At 39.3% G+C, this 16,174-nt stretch overlaps 1 protein-coding gene across 3 annotated transcripts in view; it reads left to right on the top strand.

The window, feature by feature from the left end:
• Window positions 1-545: 545 nt before the first annotated feature.
• The window catches only part of ntm (neurotrimin), a 405,658-nt gene continuing 390,029 nt past the window's right edge, over window positions 546-16,174 (top strand). For all 3 annotated transcript variants that reach the window (XM_036594355.1, XM_036594354.1, XM_036594353.1), the window contains exon 1: window positions 546-852. In XM_036594355.1, coding sequence (XP_036450248.1) covers window positions 561-852 — 292 coding nt within the window. In that variant the 5' untranslated portion in view covers window positions 546-560. The remainder of the gene's footprint in view (window positions 853-16,174) is intronic.

Below are 16,174 nucleotides of genomic sequence, written 5' to 3'. Positions count from 1 at the left end.
GTGGAATAGCATTTTCTTTGTTTTATGATGCAGGTGATGTTGAAATGAGTAGGTAGGCGTACTGACAATGATTTCAAACACCACCAAATGTGTATAGTCTTAATGCATTTTGTCCTTGGTGATGCATTTTAAATTGTCAAGCAAAGAGACCAGGGGCTCAGACCCTTTTTAAGCAGATGCAGCACCCGATGGGAAACAAATAACAACAGATTTCCGCATAGAAATGCGGATAAGCACCACTTTAAAAAAACGTAATGGCACTTCAGGCAGGAGTGAGTGTTTTTAGTGGGTTATTTTGATGACAAACAGTGTCCCACTTTACCTGGACTCCCCTTGCAGGATGCTGAATGTGAGAACCCCACCGGTGTGGAGTTCGCTGTAAACATTGGTTTTACAGTTAGTTTTTGAGAGAGTTTATTAACAGGAGAGCTCGAGCGCTGCTTCGAAAGGTGCTTTCTGACAAGTCCATTCAGCGCGTGGGTCGTACCGCAAAAGAAACGAAGCTCACGCTTGGAACCCTAAAAAGCCAATCCAAAGCGCGCTCGCGCCGGCCATAGCCAATGAGCGCGCCGGAGGAGGGACGTCTCGGCGCGCGCCTCCGCGTCCGCTTCGCAGTTCAGCGGAAGCCTGGGATTGAGCGGGAACAGCGCTGCGCTCCGCTTCACTTTCTCTCCGCGCAGGAATTTCGCTCGTGTTTACCGAAAACAACAACAACCACCGCAACTACAGCAGCAACAACAACAAACACCTACATTCTCCTCCAGAACAGACGGACGGCCGGTCGAGTCGCCATGAAGAACCCCATGTACTGGGTGGTCCTGTCCGGAATGGCCACCGCTTTGATCCAGCAAGGTAAGGTGTTGGGAAAAGCCTTACTTAGCCGTTACTCGAGCTGGAACATCAGTACCGAGACCCGTGGCTTTGTTTGAGGAGGAGATGATGTTCAGTCAGCCGCCGTTGTTCGAGAGAAAGGTCGTCTGTGGCTCCTCATGTTTGACTCGCTTGCCAACTAAGAGCAGCTCAGATAAGAGATTAGTCGAGTGCAACTCTGCGGGGATAATGTGGTTTCCGTTGGACGTGGACGGGTCTAGCCTGTCTCTGCTGTGTGTGGGCTGCAGTGATGTGCGTTCACACTTTAAGCTGAATGAAAAGTTGTGTTAAAAGAGCCCTCGACGTAGGAGGGTGCCGTTATTTACCTGTTACAGGGCTGCTTTTGTTTCTCGGTGTCTGTGAGGCATTATCTGGAGGCGGTTATATGAATTCATCTGCTAATATTCCGTCAAGGTCGAGGAGAAGGAATTGAACAGCCTCTGTGAAGAGGACCTGGTTTTGAGATTATAATAATGAAATAATAATGAAAGAGCTTTCTGGAAGTATTTATGAGAAGTCCTTAAAAATAAGTGGTGCGGTTAAAGGAAATCATTAAACTGGTTTAGAGCCTTTTGTTATGTAGAGGTTCTTTAAACTCTAATAAAGGTTGTATATCTCATTTTCCGATCATGGAACCATCCACTGGAAAGTTCTGTAGGGTAGAGGTTCTCAAACTGGTCCTCAGAGACCCCCAGACGGTTCTTATTTTTTTGCACTGTAACTATGTGCTGCGAGTTGGGTTGGAGCAAAAAAAGTGGACCGTCTAGGGAACCCTGAGAACCACTGCTTCAAAGGAAGCAGAAGTGGTTCTTCTACGGCACAGCCCCAAAGAACTCTCTTTGGCACCTTTACTGTTAAGAGTGTAGGCATTAGCTCAGGTGTCAGTAACATAAATAGCTCTGACTGCTTGGCACGTTTTCATTGTCTTATGGCATCGAAATGGTGCAGGACACCTTCCAGTTTACATTCAGATTTATTGCTATACAGATGTCAAACACTTTTCTATCTGTGCCATATGGGTGGCGTCGTCCTCATCATGCCAGACTGTTAATACTGTCATAATTTGCATGTCTTTTGTGCATTCAGTTAAAAAATTTGGAAGAATTGCTGTATTGTAAAGAAAGTGACCATGTACGACCTCAGGTTTCTTGTTACTCCTTTCGCAATGGCTAAAATCTTCGGTTTCAGTGTGTTGTGGGAACTGAGCTGTCCATCAAATGCACAGTACGACACATCACATCCTGCTTGTGCCATGTCACCAGCTGAGACTATATCAGCCATGGCTTTTTCGTCTAAAATTGGAACGAAACACATTGTTTTTGTGTGTGTGTGTGAGAGAGAGTGTGTGTGATGGAGGCTGGTTGTCAGGGGGTTAGGAGTGTTTTGCTCTAGACTTTGAATGAGAGAGAGCGAAAGATGGAGAGAGACAAACAGTATGAGAGAGCGAGAGAGAGTGTGACTCTGACTCTGAGAGTGGCTGTGTCTGCGTTGCCAGGCTGCAGCACATACTCCTGCAACGCTCAAGCCAACATCCCTCCAGCCAGGACAGTCTATTGTATCCTTTGGACTCTCCTCCAACTCTGCTTGAGCTAAGGAAAGAATTATATGTGATTAAATTCAAACCTGGAGCCACAGCTGTGGGTCTGGCTGTACTCAAAGTCCAGGGAGAATGCCTTTCTGAAAGGCTTCTAGATCATTGTTCAAGAAAAGCTTTATTAAGCCTAAACAGTGCACAGAAAGACTCTGTGGAGGAGAGTTCAGTGATAAACCTCCACCACCTGTCTTTAGAACGCAAGAGTTTGTGTGAGCTGATTAATCTCCTTTTTTGATGATGAACAATGGTGCAGTGATCAGACTCTAAAGATAGTGACCTAAATCAGATATAAAAGTGCTTAGATTTGTGCGTCAAAGACGTGAATCATTTCTCATGGTTATCCTTGCTCTATATCTTATCGGCAGAATCTTTTTTGCTTTAAGGTGTCCTCTTAGAAGAGACGAGTCATTTTTTGAGAGAGCTGCCATCCTGGTGTGACGCAGCGTGGCGTGTTATTACGGAAATTAGGCCCATTAGGAGCAGAGGATGACTGTGACTAATTGACATCAGTTTCAGCCCAGATGTGAAATTGCTACTTTGCCCATTTCATCAAAAGGACAAGAGAGTTCGCTCATTTTCTCAAGGGGCCAAATGGTGCGTTAGAGCTTGTTGCGATACACTCTGTAGAAAAACAACTACTTCGACACACTTTAGAAAATGTAAATACACGGATTCACTGCTTACCCTCTTTCAGTTGTCACGCTTGTGTTTAGTTAGTTGAACACATTGTTTTCATATCTGTCTAAACATTTTCTGCTTGCATATCCTGCATTTGGTTAGTAGCTTCCCATTAGAATGGGACGTTATAACAAGAAACTCATTCATATTGTACTGCGGAGTTAGAGCTGGGCAATTGTTATCTTGATAAATTACATCACAGTATGTCACAATATGCTTTTCTGAGCATATTGTGGACATCAGTACTTAATCACTTTCCAACTGCATGTTTGATTAAAAAGAGAGCATAATTAGTTCAAATGGTTCATAATTGTTTAAATGGATTTATTTCAGCGCAGTGTGTGAAACATTAAGTAATTGGAGTAATTGGATTGATGGTTTTTTTTATAGTATTTTTAAAACGCAGCACTACTTTGTCTATCCTAACTTATCCGATGACTGAAAAAAATATTGTGACGGATAATGTATTGTGAAAAACTTTCTGAAGTATCATGGTATTACATTTTGACGTATTGCCCACCTCTAGTTAGAGATGTATAGAGCATGTATATGGCTGTATACTTGGCCATCTAAAAGTCCTGTGATCAAACATATTTGATCAAAATCACTTATTGTACAAATGTTTGACTGTTTCAAATAAAGGGATTGGAATTGTAGCATGATGATTAGCTCTATTCACTGGGATCTGATTATTATAAATATTTTGTGACCATAACTGACTTCAAGAGGCTAAAAATTCCAATAACTGATAATGTTGTCTGCAGTATTGTTTGTATTTTAATTTAATACTGCAATAGTTTGTTAAACAGTGCTTTACCAACTGGTATGACTGTCAGTTCAGTTCTCACACTCCCCAGAGTAAAACATGATAAAACACAGCTTAAAAATTGCTGATCAGACCTGTGTGAGAAGCGTATGGGCGTGGCTAATGAGCAGCTTGATTGACAGCTCTCTGTATAACGCTTTTAGCCTGCTCTGCCACTCGCTTTTATGTGATGGTAGCGAACCAGTGCAGGTGGATGGGCAGGTGGATGGACAAACAGCGCATGAATAAAGGAACAGACATATGAACAATGTTGGTGTATGGATAAATGAACAGACGACTGGCAGCTACAGGTGGTCTAGCTTGGTAGCTTTTGGTTATGCTGGGTTAGCTTTAGCGTCTTAATTTGTCCGACTCAAACTGTGGGCAGGGTAAGAGAAGTCAGCCTTGTGATTGGTCAGGGGAATGCTTACAGAAGCATGGCCTAAAATTAAGACCACCCACTTTACATTGAATGGAGAATGCAAGGTGAAAAACATTGGTCGTTTATTGATCACTAGAACATTTATTCAGAGGGTATACTTAGTACGTGTTTACTGTTTGCGTGCAAGAACAAGATTAACCTAATTAAAAAAATAAAAAAACACACAGGTTATAGGTTCCCTGGGTTTTGAAATGAAAAATAAAAAGACAAATGAAACTTTGACTTAAATAATATAAATATTTTAGCACTTTAGGGAGGAGCTGCACAATGCTTGCAATTTTGGTTTCTCTTAATCAGCTTTTATTTTTCTTATATCAGTTCTCTTCATAAAAAATGTGATATTCACATGGTAAAGACTAGATCTGGATTGGAGGTGGCACAATACCACTTTTTCTACTCCAGTTCTGATACCAGTGGTGAAACCTTAAGTACTGACCTGTACTGATATGGATCTGTTATTTTTTTTCTTCAAAAACTACTAAGCTTTACAATGAACTCTTAATTGAATCTACGCACTTAGCTCGATGAAAAGGCAATTATGTTCAGACTTGAGAAGTGTTGAGTATCTTGTGATGAATCTCCCAGGATAAGTGAATAAGGTGATGAATGTTGGGTATGTCAGTTTTCACCTGAAGTGCAAGTATCTAGATTTCAATGAGGGATTAACTGTCAACACTTCACCTGGAATAGATAATATCTATTTGAGGATGTACATGGTATAGTTTACATGGTGTTTGAGTGGGTTCTTTTTAAAATTTCATAATAGATCCATATTGCGCACATGCACAGCCCTTCCTTTCACTTGGTGCATGACTGTTCATGGGAAGGAAACAGAATTCTTATCCTCATTGAATATTATTATCCTCTGCATCTGCAGAGCAGCACAGTGTCATATACAGCCACGGATTTGGACCATTAGCTACTATAAGTATCAGTCTCCAGCAACTGCAGCATTCAGTCCAGTCTGGCTTCAATCCTAAATTCCCCTAACCAGTCCCATATTAGAGATTTACGATCTTAAGGGAAATATTTCCTTTTTCTTGGTCTGCACTTATAAAAAAAAAATCAATCATGGAGCTCTTATGAATACATCAAAAGCCTGCGTCTTTGGCACTGTAAGAGCTCATGTCGAGAGCAGTAGTTATCTTTGATCTAGGCACTGACCAATAAATTGATCAGCCAATATTAATGTTTCTGGGTTTATCAGTATTGACAAAAATCCTACCAATAAAGCCCCAGTATTTCTTATTAAACTGCTTGTTTTAAATTAGAATAAATGTACACCTTTACCATGAGGGCAATCACTCATTTCTGAGTATTCATATGAGTTGATGACCATTTTCAAATTGTATATATGAGGACACAATAGACAGTTGGTTCCGCTAGATAGGCCTGGTGAACGGCTTAAAAAAAAAATAGTAATGTGTTAGGGATCATTTTTCGAGACGACAATAGCACAACTACAACAGTGTACCATATCAAAAGCAAACATCCCCAAGCAATAAGAACTGATAACAGTGATGTACAGCAGCATGAGGAAATCACACATGGGTGTGCAAAACTATAGAGAGTGACATGGTGGATGCTGGTAGTTTTCCAGAGGCCCTGAGGTTCATTGAAGCAAAGCTAACCTCAATTATGACATTTGTTTGTTTTAACTTTCGCTAGTAGTGAGTGGCAAATGACTTTCAAATATTGAACTTTCAGTAGCCCACCCCAGTGCAGTACTGTGCACAGGGGTGGGTTACAATGCATGTGTCATAGGCACGCTATTTAATTAGGCAATAAGCATTTTGCTCAGAAAAACACTAATATTAGAACAAATAAAAGTAACTAGTACAAATTAATGTAGTGAATTTATGTATGTCATTGTTTTTGTTTAACCATTTCCAAACCCCTCCTCGAGGAAGCCTAGCCTTCTGCAAACATGAGTCTTGCTATTTTTTTTTTTTTTGTTGCATTAATGTTTGTGTGCATTTATTCTCATTTATTTATTCTAAAACTGCAAAAACACAGTTGTTGTCCAAAACAGGTTTTTAAGCAATTTGCCATTTTGTCAGTTCTTTGGTTATATAATCATGAACACACTGTATTTGTGAGCAGTTTTAACAAAACCAAGGTCTTTTTTTAGGGTATGTTTAATATCATTTCAGGCTGTTTATTATATATTCATACATGCTTATGCCTGTCCCCTCCTTACGTTACTTCTTTTCATGATCTATACAAGAGACATGTATTTTTAATATCAGTGCATTAATAAAGAATTCAGCTTGTGTGTGTGCTCATAATAAAAGTATGCATGTCAAGTAGTCAGATTTCAGAACTGGAGCTATACGTTTTGTTATTGATCTATTGATATGTCCTTGATTTTAGGCTTGTTGATTAACTATTAATGAAGATCTGTTATTGGTCAAAGGAATTTGCCAAGATTTGCATCCCTAAAGCACACACAACCATTACCATTAGAATTACATATCATAACAAAACAAGATGAAAAGTTAACAAACCATAAAACTACTAAGAATTCTGAGAAGCCACCCTCCATGATACAGTATTTGTACCATTGAAGACTTTATAAGTTACTGCTGTTTGAGTTTAATAAAACTATTTAACAGTTGGTAACTAACAGTCAGCAATGAAACTATTGAAATATGTAATCTTATATAATACTATAATGGCTAATATTAATGGTTATCAGAATTTTTAGGTCCTTAAAATCAGCATTGGCATCGTGGACCCTCTGTCAATCCAATGAAAGGAAAATATTGTGACAGAATGCGCAGTTCTGGTAATAGCCCCTTTAAAGAATCTTTAGTGTGGTCAGTTGGTGACTGTGGGTTAATAACACAGAGGTCAAACCAATAGGCAGTGCAGCAGGCAGACTCACAGAGAGCCATTCTTGGGTTGTCACGTCAAAGGAATGCAGCCCTCATATGAGGTATAGCAGTGCAGTACAATCGTGTCTGTGTAATCGTCAACATCAAACAAAAGCCCATTGGAAACGTTGACATTTCAAACGTCCTTTCAGGATTTAGAAGTAATTGTTAAAGGCATATGCAAAGTCAGTCTAAGTTCAATGTATCTTTTATAGTGTAGAGTTTAGTTTTATTGAGCAAACTGTTATTCGTAACTACTTTATGAATTCTTAACACGCACAATGGCAAAAGCTGAGTTCATGTTTGAATCTTTGTGTCATTACGGTAGTCTTCTAACAAAGAGCTTTTCCTTCCATCTCTGAGCACGCCCTCACTGAGAGCTCTTCTCTAGAACTCAGCCTAATTATAGCACAAACTGAAAGCAGCTCTGCAGATCTCTGGAAAACACCTTTTAAAAAGGCCAAGATGAAGATGCTTACCTGCCTCCTCTCAAAGCACACTGCATTTACGTGTCAAACCAATTACTGCCGGTGTCATCAAGCCTAGTAGAGAATGTTGCGCATTTTAGAAAGAGCAGAACATGACGTCTCTTCTTTCATCATGGTCATTGCGTAGAAAGCTTATTGAATGCCCTGTATAATGGAAAACTGAATTTCCCTCGCTTTTTTGAGAGAGTTTGATGTGGTATGTAAACATTATTAGTTTCAAAATGAAACTAGCATGCCAAATCAGCACACTTTGTAAATGGTTTAAATGAGCATAAAGTTTATTTTGTAATTTTGCAAGTGGTCAATATGAACCTCCTCCAGCTGTACGGACATCAATGCGATTGAGCATGCCAGATGTCACTGTACTCATGGTTCCTTCAATGCCATTTCGAGGCTCATCCAGTGTTGTGGAACCAACGACGAACGCTCTGAGCTGTTGGAGGTTCACTGCCGATGAAAATCACGTTGCACAGTTATGATGGATTCACTCTTATTGAAGTGGAGAACACAAAACGCCTTCTGCTCAGGGGTCACATCTCACAGACTGAAGAGAGCCGTCTTCTGATGACAGTCAGAAACTCTATGACCCCCTCTTTCAATTGGTATGTGATTGGTTCCTAGGCGCCTCACGGTTGTAAAAATATGGCGCTTTGAAATTGGATTAATCTTTTTGAATCACCCTGTATATAAGGAGTGTTTCAGCTCGATAGCTTCTGAATGAGGCACAACAGAGGGCAGCCAATCAGTTAGTTCATTCATATAAAGGTACAGTAACAAAAACCGGCTTTTTAAAAATTTTCTTTTAAATAAATTGATTATGGTCATATTTGATACAAAAACCTGCACAAATGTCATTGCTCAGAAGGAAAAAAGTAACATACAAGAAAAAAATGTAGGGTACAGCCCCTTTATTATAAGGAGGATTAATTAAACAATCACATTATGCCAAAATAACTATATATATTATAAATTTGAAGTAGCTTAGATTTTTTTTTTCTTTCCCTCTCAGCATACCTTGCTTCTGGTGACATGCTTTTCATGTCGCTAAAATAGTAACCTGGATGTGTGACCTGACTGCTGTAGAACAGGAGTTCATTTTTACTGCACATGCAGTGCAGTGGAGGGTGATATCAGCATCTACTTTGCCACAAGTTGCTTTTTTTTAGATGATCTTAATGCATTTACTTAAGTGCAGAGTGACTAAGTGCAGATAAAGTTCAGTTTGAGATCTGAAACTTTTTTGAGAGAAAAATCGCTCTTTACTCCACCGTGTTCTCTCATATGATACATGCAGTTGCTTTTTTTGTTATTGCATCAAGTGTTGACTAATAAATTAATATGAATTTAGCTATAATGGTCCGTGTTAATCAAAATGGGTAACTACAAATTAAAATAGAAAACTGAATGGATAATTCCATCAGTGCCTGCAAGAATATATCAGTCATCCTTTCATTTATGGAAAGAGAAGTGAGGAATTTGTGTTGCAAATATATGCACTTATATTGCTGGTAGTATTCTGCTAAAGGATGCTATATGGAGTCCACATGGACTGAATTCTTATGCGTGTCTGCTTTCAGCTCAGTAAGAAAGACCTTGAAAGCAAGCCTATTTGTTTATCACAAAATGTAGTTTTTAGTCTCTTTAACTATCTCTCTATGATCAGGTTACAGGTTAATTGCTTTTACACTGTTTTGTATAATTTATTCTTAACTGCAGATGCATTGCCTCAAGCATAGTTTTGAGTATTTCAGGACTCTTATTTGGTGCCCCCTTTTATTTTTTTCCAACAGCTCAGAAAATTGTGAAGTATTTCATCATAAGTATTTCATGAAGTTTTTTGGAGCAATTGTGCCATTTACACAACCCAAGCCAGTAGTATGAAGATAACATGGTGGGTTGTGAGGTTTCTAGGCACATTAGTTTCTTTACTACGGAGTCAGTTTATTTGGTTTGGGATTTCCAGGGTTTTACATTAGATTACAGCAGACTGTCAGCCTACAAGGTTCATATTTTCCGAAACCAGAATATTACACAAGACCTTAAGGGATTTCATTAGCTTCTACCTGCATTCTGCTCTGAAAGTCATAGCCGTTGAGCATCTTTCATGTCACAGTCCTTAATCCTGGTGCCTGTTCGTTGTAGAAGCCTGGCCCTATGTTGTTTTTCATGCGGCAGATGGCACAGAGAGCGGTTAAGCAGCACATGGTCAGCTACTAATCCGTGTGGTGGTGATTAGTGCGTGTGTGTGTGGCCTCCTCATGAACATGAGGAGGAGCCGTGAAAAACCAAAGCCCAGACATTTCAATTAGAGCTATCACCAATCGTGCTCCTACTCTGCACAAAGCCCTGATTAAAAGAGCTCTGCTAATCTATCAGAGTGCTGCAACTCTGCTTTTAAGGAATGAAGGACTTTAGGCCACATGTCAGTAACAAACTCCTTCACTTGGAAAATGGTATTATTGGGTTCATGGTCATGTCCAAAGATCCCCTGCAGTTGTGTGTTTTTATGCGTGATGATTAGGTGGAATCTTCATCAGAGTTACTTAAAAGAACTGGCTTGTCACTGTTTTCCTTGCTTAAAAGATCTCTAAAAAGGTCTCTCAGTGCATTCTTATATTTAACTCTGTTTTGCTTTTAAAAGTAGTCTGGAAATGCAGAGCGCTACATTATGAATTGAAATGAAAAGTGGAAATTAGTGGAAACGAATGAAATGTGGCAGTTGACTCAGCATACTGCTGAATTGCACTATTCCATTTTACAGCCGAGAGTCTGCAATGTTCATTGAATTTCACGGAAGCTTATGGGGGATTCTCATAATTAATGCTAAACGCTTGGGTGGCAGTCTTAATGGCCTTTTTGGGTCAATGTAGAAAAGAATGTTTCTCATTAATCATTGGCTCTTTGTTATCTGTTTTCTTTTCTAACACTTTCTTCACTTAAGCGAGGGCACAGTCCACCAAAGTTTTGAAAAATTTACAATGTGAAAATAAGTAATGTTTGGATACATCAAACATTCCCCTTCAGGGTTGTATGACTCAAAGAAAACACTTAGTGCAAAAGCTCAAGTGCCTGTCATTTTGGTTGTTTTTCTCCCCACAGTTAAGCAATAGAGGTCATGGTGTAGAAAACATTGCTATGCTCCATATGTTCCCTGTGGAGAGGACCTCTCAAGACTGATTTTCAGAATACTGTATGGTGTCCATCCGTTTTAACGCCTCCACAGTACACTGCGGTGAGAAACATGTTCATTTGAATAAGCGAGGTGAAAGATGAGTGAACTTGTGACATGCACTGAATAGCGTTTTGCATACGACAGAATGTGAAGACTTTTAATGTTTTGCTGTTTTTGTGTAATGTTCTAGAAGGCTTAATTCCCTAGAGATTCATCTCAAGTTAATATTGGCCAAGAGAGCTAGTGAACTCAAATGTCAGTCATGCTGGAATGGCCAAGAATATTTTAGAAAGTTATCAATGTGTGTATTCCTAAAGGATTTTATTTGACTGAAATCAGACCCAAGGGTGTTGACTACTGGCTAAAGTTTGTAATCATCTCTGCTCTGTGAAATCCTTGGCGCCAGCGCACTGTCAACCCATGTCAAAAGCTTTCAGACTCAGAACGTGTAAATATAAATACGTAATTTACTCTTTGTCTCCTTAATCACATCAGATTAAGTTTGGGCTGATAATAGCTCATCTCATTAAAATTTTGACACTTAATCAAGCAATGTTTGCAGTAGCTCATTTGCATGTCCCAGTAGAATAAGTTGCAGTTGTTGCATATTTATCAGTATGCCTTAATAAGGATGGTGAGTTTCCAGGACATAATATAAAGCCCTAGTTTTTCATTTCTTGGCGAATGTTGTTTTCTGCTGCGAGCTTAGATACAGATTTGCGGCGCCCCCCCCCCTCCACCCCCAATTTGGCTTAAAGCTTCTTATTTATTCTCATCATTAAGTTATACTTAGATAAAGAATCTCTCACTTCAATTCATTACCACTGAATTATTTGTTCAATGTCACTCATTTGTAGTAGGACTAGACTTGTGCCCAGTGACGGTTAATCAAGTTACTGCTGTAACAGCCCCCAGTGAAGGTTGAAACTCATTTACAAGAAGTAAAAAAAAACAAACAAAAAAAAATACTAAGAGTTTGCTAAAAACACAGCTATGCTGATTGAACCCACTCTGTGCTGCAGGCAGATATCATACCTGTACAAAAAGCAACTTCAATGGTACAGTGTACATTTTAGCATGTCGTCACACCACAGTGAAAGGGTTCAGACTGAAAAAACATTTCGGTTTCAGGAAAAAATGAGTAAAATGTCTCAGCTAGGCCTAAAAGGTCTATATATCGAAATTACAGTTTGAAAGAGTCCACACGGTTCGAACCACAAGAGCTGCAATTTTTTTTCATTGTAGCTCATGTTAACAGTGTTGTCGTAGCAAATTTTAAGTGAGGAAATATAACTCAATGATATGGAGCCCAAAATTGCTTTTAGACCGGTATGAAGCATCCAAATGTGACCTCACAACTGCAACTAACTGGTAGTTTAGCGCACTGCTTTTAGCGTTCACATTTCAAGCCAGACGAATTGGATTTGCTGGTGTTCTTGGCCAAATAAAACAGGCCTTGAACTTTTTTTTTTTAGGGAATAATTGCAATTTAAATTGCGAAGAAGGCAAAAGGATGAACAGTTCGTTATTTTGCAATTTGTTCTTTATTGCTAGTTTAGTTTTATGGCCAAATTGAAGATGACTGTATACTACAACCCCAACTTGTGCTGAACTGTTATGTCTTTTTGATGTAAGAAAGATTAAGACTGAACTCTCATGTTATTGTTGCTTCTTCCGTCCTCTTCAGCGTAAGGGACTGTTAGAAAATGACCAAACGAAATGGTAAAGCAAAGGAACCCCACCTCCGCCTTCACCCAAACCTAGTTTTCCCACATTAGGGATAGGGCACCAGGCACAGGCCTAAGTAGGAACAAAACTGTTCACCTCTCAGACCAATACGTACTGTGTAGGCCTGTCACAGTCCTGAAATTTTAGCTGATGATTAATTGGCATATAAACAGTTATAATTAACAATGTAATTGTCTCTGTTCGTAGAGTAAAAGCCTAAAGTAGCCAAATTTGCTGATTAGTTATCTTGCTAGCTCTCAGCTGACAACAGAAACAGCTGAAACTCAAACATCACTTACTGTTGCCCTGTAAAGAAGTTTTTTTTAAAGACCCACGATGCGTCTCAATGTTTTCATTTTTTTTTTTTCCGTTGGTTTAAATAAACATGAATTTGCATCATCCCAACTGATGTACCCTGTTCACATTCTGTTTGTTGCAACACAAACGTGTGATTGTGAAAGCTGACAGCTTGGGAGAACTTTTCACAGTAATTGCAGTGAGCTTAAATAATTGCAAACACGAAGTTCTTATAATTGTGACAGGCCACATTTATGTATAGCTGACTTTTCTGTAATGTGTATATCACCTTTGTATTGTAACAAAATGTATCTCCAAAATATTCTTAATTGTAATAATCATTAATGTGACATGTTTTAAAATCATTTTGGACTGTTTCTATTTGTCTGTTCATTAAATATTCACACAGTGTAAAGGGGCAGGCAGAACTGATGACGAAAAAACGGATTTACAAGTTTGATACAACAGTGATTAGACAAGTATATATGCTAGAAGGTGTCTAGAATGTATATATCAAATTAATTTAATTCAAGTTCTGCTTAGCAGGAGTTTGACATTCATCACGCATTTATTTTACCTCAGCAGGGAATCTAATTATTTCTGAAGTTAAATACTCATATAGGTGTCCTGTGTAATTCAAATCTGTCTGATATGGGGTTTTACAAAATAGTACCACTGCTCCGGAGGCTCCCTGAGCCACTGCTGGTCTAATATGATAATCTTTCTTATCAGGAGTTCACCTTGGTTCCAGCTTTAATATGTCATCAGCGGCAACCACAGAGATCAGTGCAGTGCAAGATATAGAAAGATAAAATAATGACTGTGTCAGCGTACGATAGTGTAATTTCATTGAGCCAACTGAATGTTAATAGAAGTGTCATTTTGTGAAGCTCGTAGGTTAGGAGGTAAGACGGCTGTAGTGGCACTGGGATGTCAGCTTCACAAAGTGTAAAGGCCTGTTCACTCTGTGGCGATAACAAACTGGAGCTAAAACTGGCTTGGAGAGCTAAAAACATGTTGTAAAAGGTGTCAATAAAAACCATTTTTAAAAACACACACATATAATGGTAGCTTCCAGTGGGGTGACATTTAGAGGTATTTTTGTCAGGTATCAGCAGAAAAAGTCTATATAACCAGTAATGCTTTGCAGTGAAGCAGTGCCTCTTTTCTCTTTACGCCCCATTAAATCTTGTTCTTTATGACCAAACAGAAGAATTTTTGAATTCCAAGCCGTAGCTGAAAATTCTTGATCTTCTAATGTGTTTGAGATTCCTGAAGTCTGGTTTGTGGTGCAATGGATCAGTGCAGCTACGAGCGCAAATCTGTCAGGGGTTTTATATCATAGCGCATCAGCAAAAAGCAAAACATAGTCCTACTGTTGCGGAGATCACTTTGTTTTTCTGCTCTCAGTGTTCAAAGGAGTCCTGATGCTGAGCTCTGATAAAAGGAAGAAAAGAAACCAACACCATCGTACCTGTACAGGCTTCTGGAAGGCTTGAGTAAGCGTTAATGAAGGTGCTACCATGCAACTCATTAGCTTGAGAGAGAGAGAGAGAGAGAAGGAGAGAGCGAGGATTCGAGAGATGATTGCAGTTGATTACGGAGGTGTGTTGAGTGGAATGATCTTAAGAGATGACGAGAGATCCTAGAACCACGGCTGGAATCTTCTATTGCCAGAGGGAAATGTACTCATAACACTCCTGTATAGAATACTTGTTTATGCGGTGAGTGTACACATTCTCATTGTCTACTCATCTACTTCAATATTGTTGGGACAATGGCTTGTTAGCTCTGAGGAGAACAGCCGTGGAGAAGGATGCCAAAGGGGATTTATGGGCAGTATATTTTACTTTAGTAAGTGGCTTTTTGGTATCACTCTCTCTCTGCTGTGTATTCCCCCATACCATTATCTCGGAATAAACTGAACAGCATCCAGCTCTGCCTGTGGTCTTATTATAAATGATGAAATAATTCCTCATGAGGGGTTATGGTCTCTCTGGTCCCTCGCCTACATAAAGCAAGCGTGGCCCAGCATGGTAAGAATAACGTGTAACACAGGAGAGGAACACATGCGGTGGCATTAATAGGCTGGCATCCTACTGTGGGGCAGCACAGAGGTTAAAATAATACCTAAATCGTGAAATTCTGCTCACTCTTGAGTGAATCACTCACTCAACTGTTAGCATATTCGCTCTGCTGCGTTGAAAGTGTCAGTCTGTTTCTCCCTGTCGTAGACATTTGTTGTTTATTTTCTTTTGCCGCCAACTACTAAAACATGCACATGCCAGATATGCACCTATGGTTGATACCATTCTCTTAAACTGTATAAACTCTATTATGGCTACAATTTCAAAACATATGCATTTTGCTTGTCTCTTGGAGTCATCAGAAATCAGTTAGGTAAGATGGATTGTTTGTGTCCACACAAACAATAGAAGGGAATTTTGCAGTCCAGCAGTTCAGCTTCTTATACACTGACACTTATGTTTACAATGTGATGCTGTACACCCTGAGACCAATGCATAAATATGAGGCCAAGGCCAGTTTGTATAGATTGATATTTATTTATTTATTTATTTTTTTAAGAGCAGGGCTTGTATACATTTAAAGGGGCATTGAGAGAACCACATTTAAATGCATTGCTTTCCATACAAATGCATGTGGGTTATGAAAGAAGCATTCTAGTGCCAACTTCAGATTTTTTCTAATATCAAGGCTCTGCTTGAAACATGCCAAGTGAAAATAAATGGAAATCGATGAAGATTTCCTCCTCCTGTGTCCTCTTCCACATCAGCAATTATGAAGTGGCATATAAAGCAATTTGTGCAATCGCTGTAAGAACCCCTGTATTTTGTCCACATAACCTAGGATTGATTTTTCACAATCTGTCCTCGGCTAGAGGTGCGTGATTATTACGCAAGGAAGGAATGGTCTTCTTGTTGTCCATCTCCTGAATTTGAGAGTCACAAGCTGCTTGGTCTAATCAGAGCGATTTAATTATGAAATGCATCTGTGTAAAGAGCTGCATGAGGAGTAGCTTGGGAAGACAGGTGAGGACAACAAGGCTCAACTGGCTCTCTGCCCACTCTTGGTTTAGAGCAAGTGGCTATATACTCATAGTCAAGGGAACTCTCCAAAAAAAAAAGTAAAAAAAAAAAAAGAATAAGTAAAAGTGGATGCGTTCATGCTAGGGACTATGGGTATAATGATTCACTTACTCCATG

The sequence above is a fragment of the Colossoma macropomum genome, unplaced genomic scaffold, assembly GCF_904425465.1.
Source record: "Colossoma macropomum unplaced genomic scaffold, Colossoma_macropomum, whole genome shotgun sequence".
NCBI classification, from domain to species: domain Eukaryota; kingdom Metazoa; phylum Chordata; class Actinopteri; order Characiformes; family Serrasalmidae; genus Colossoma; species Colossoma macropomum.
Note: the sequence above shows the minus strand (reverse complement) of the source record. Positions and strands in the feature narration are given on the sequence as shown.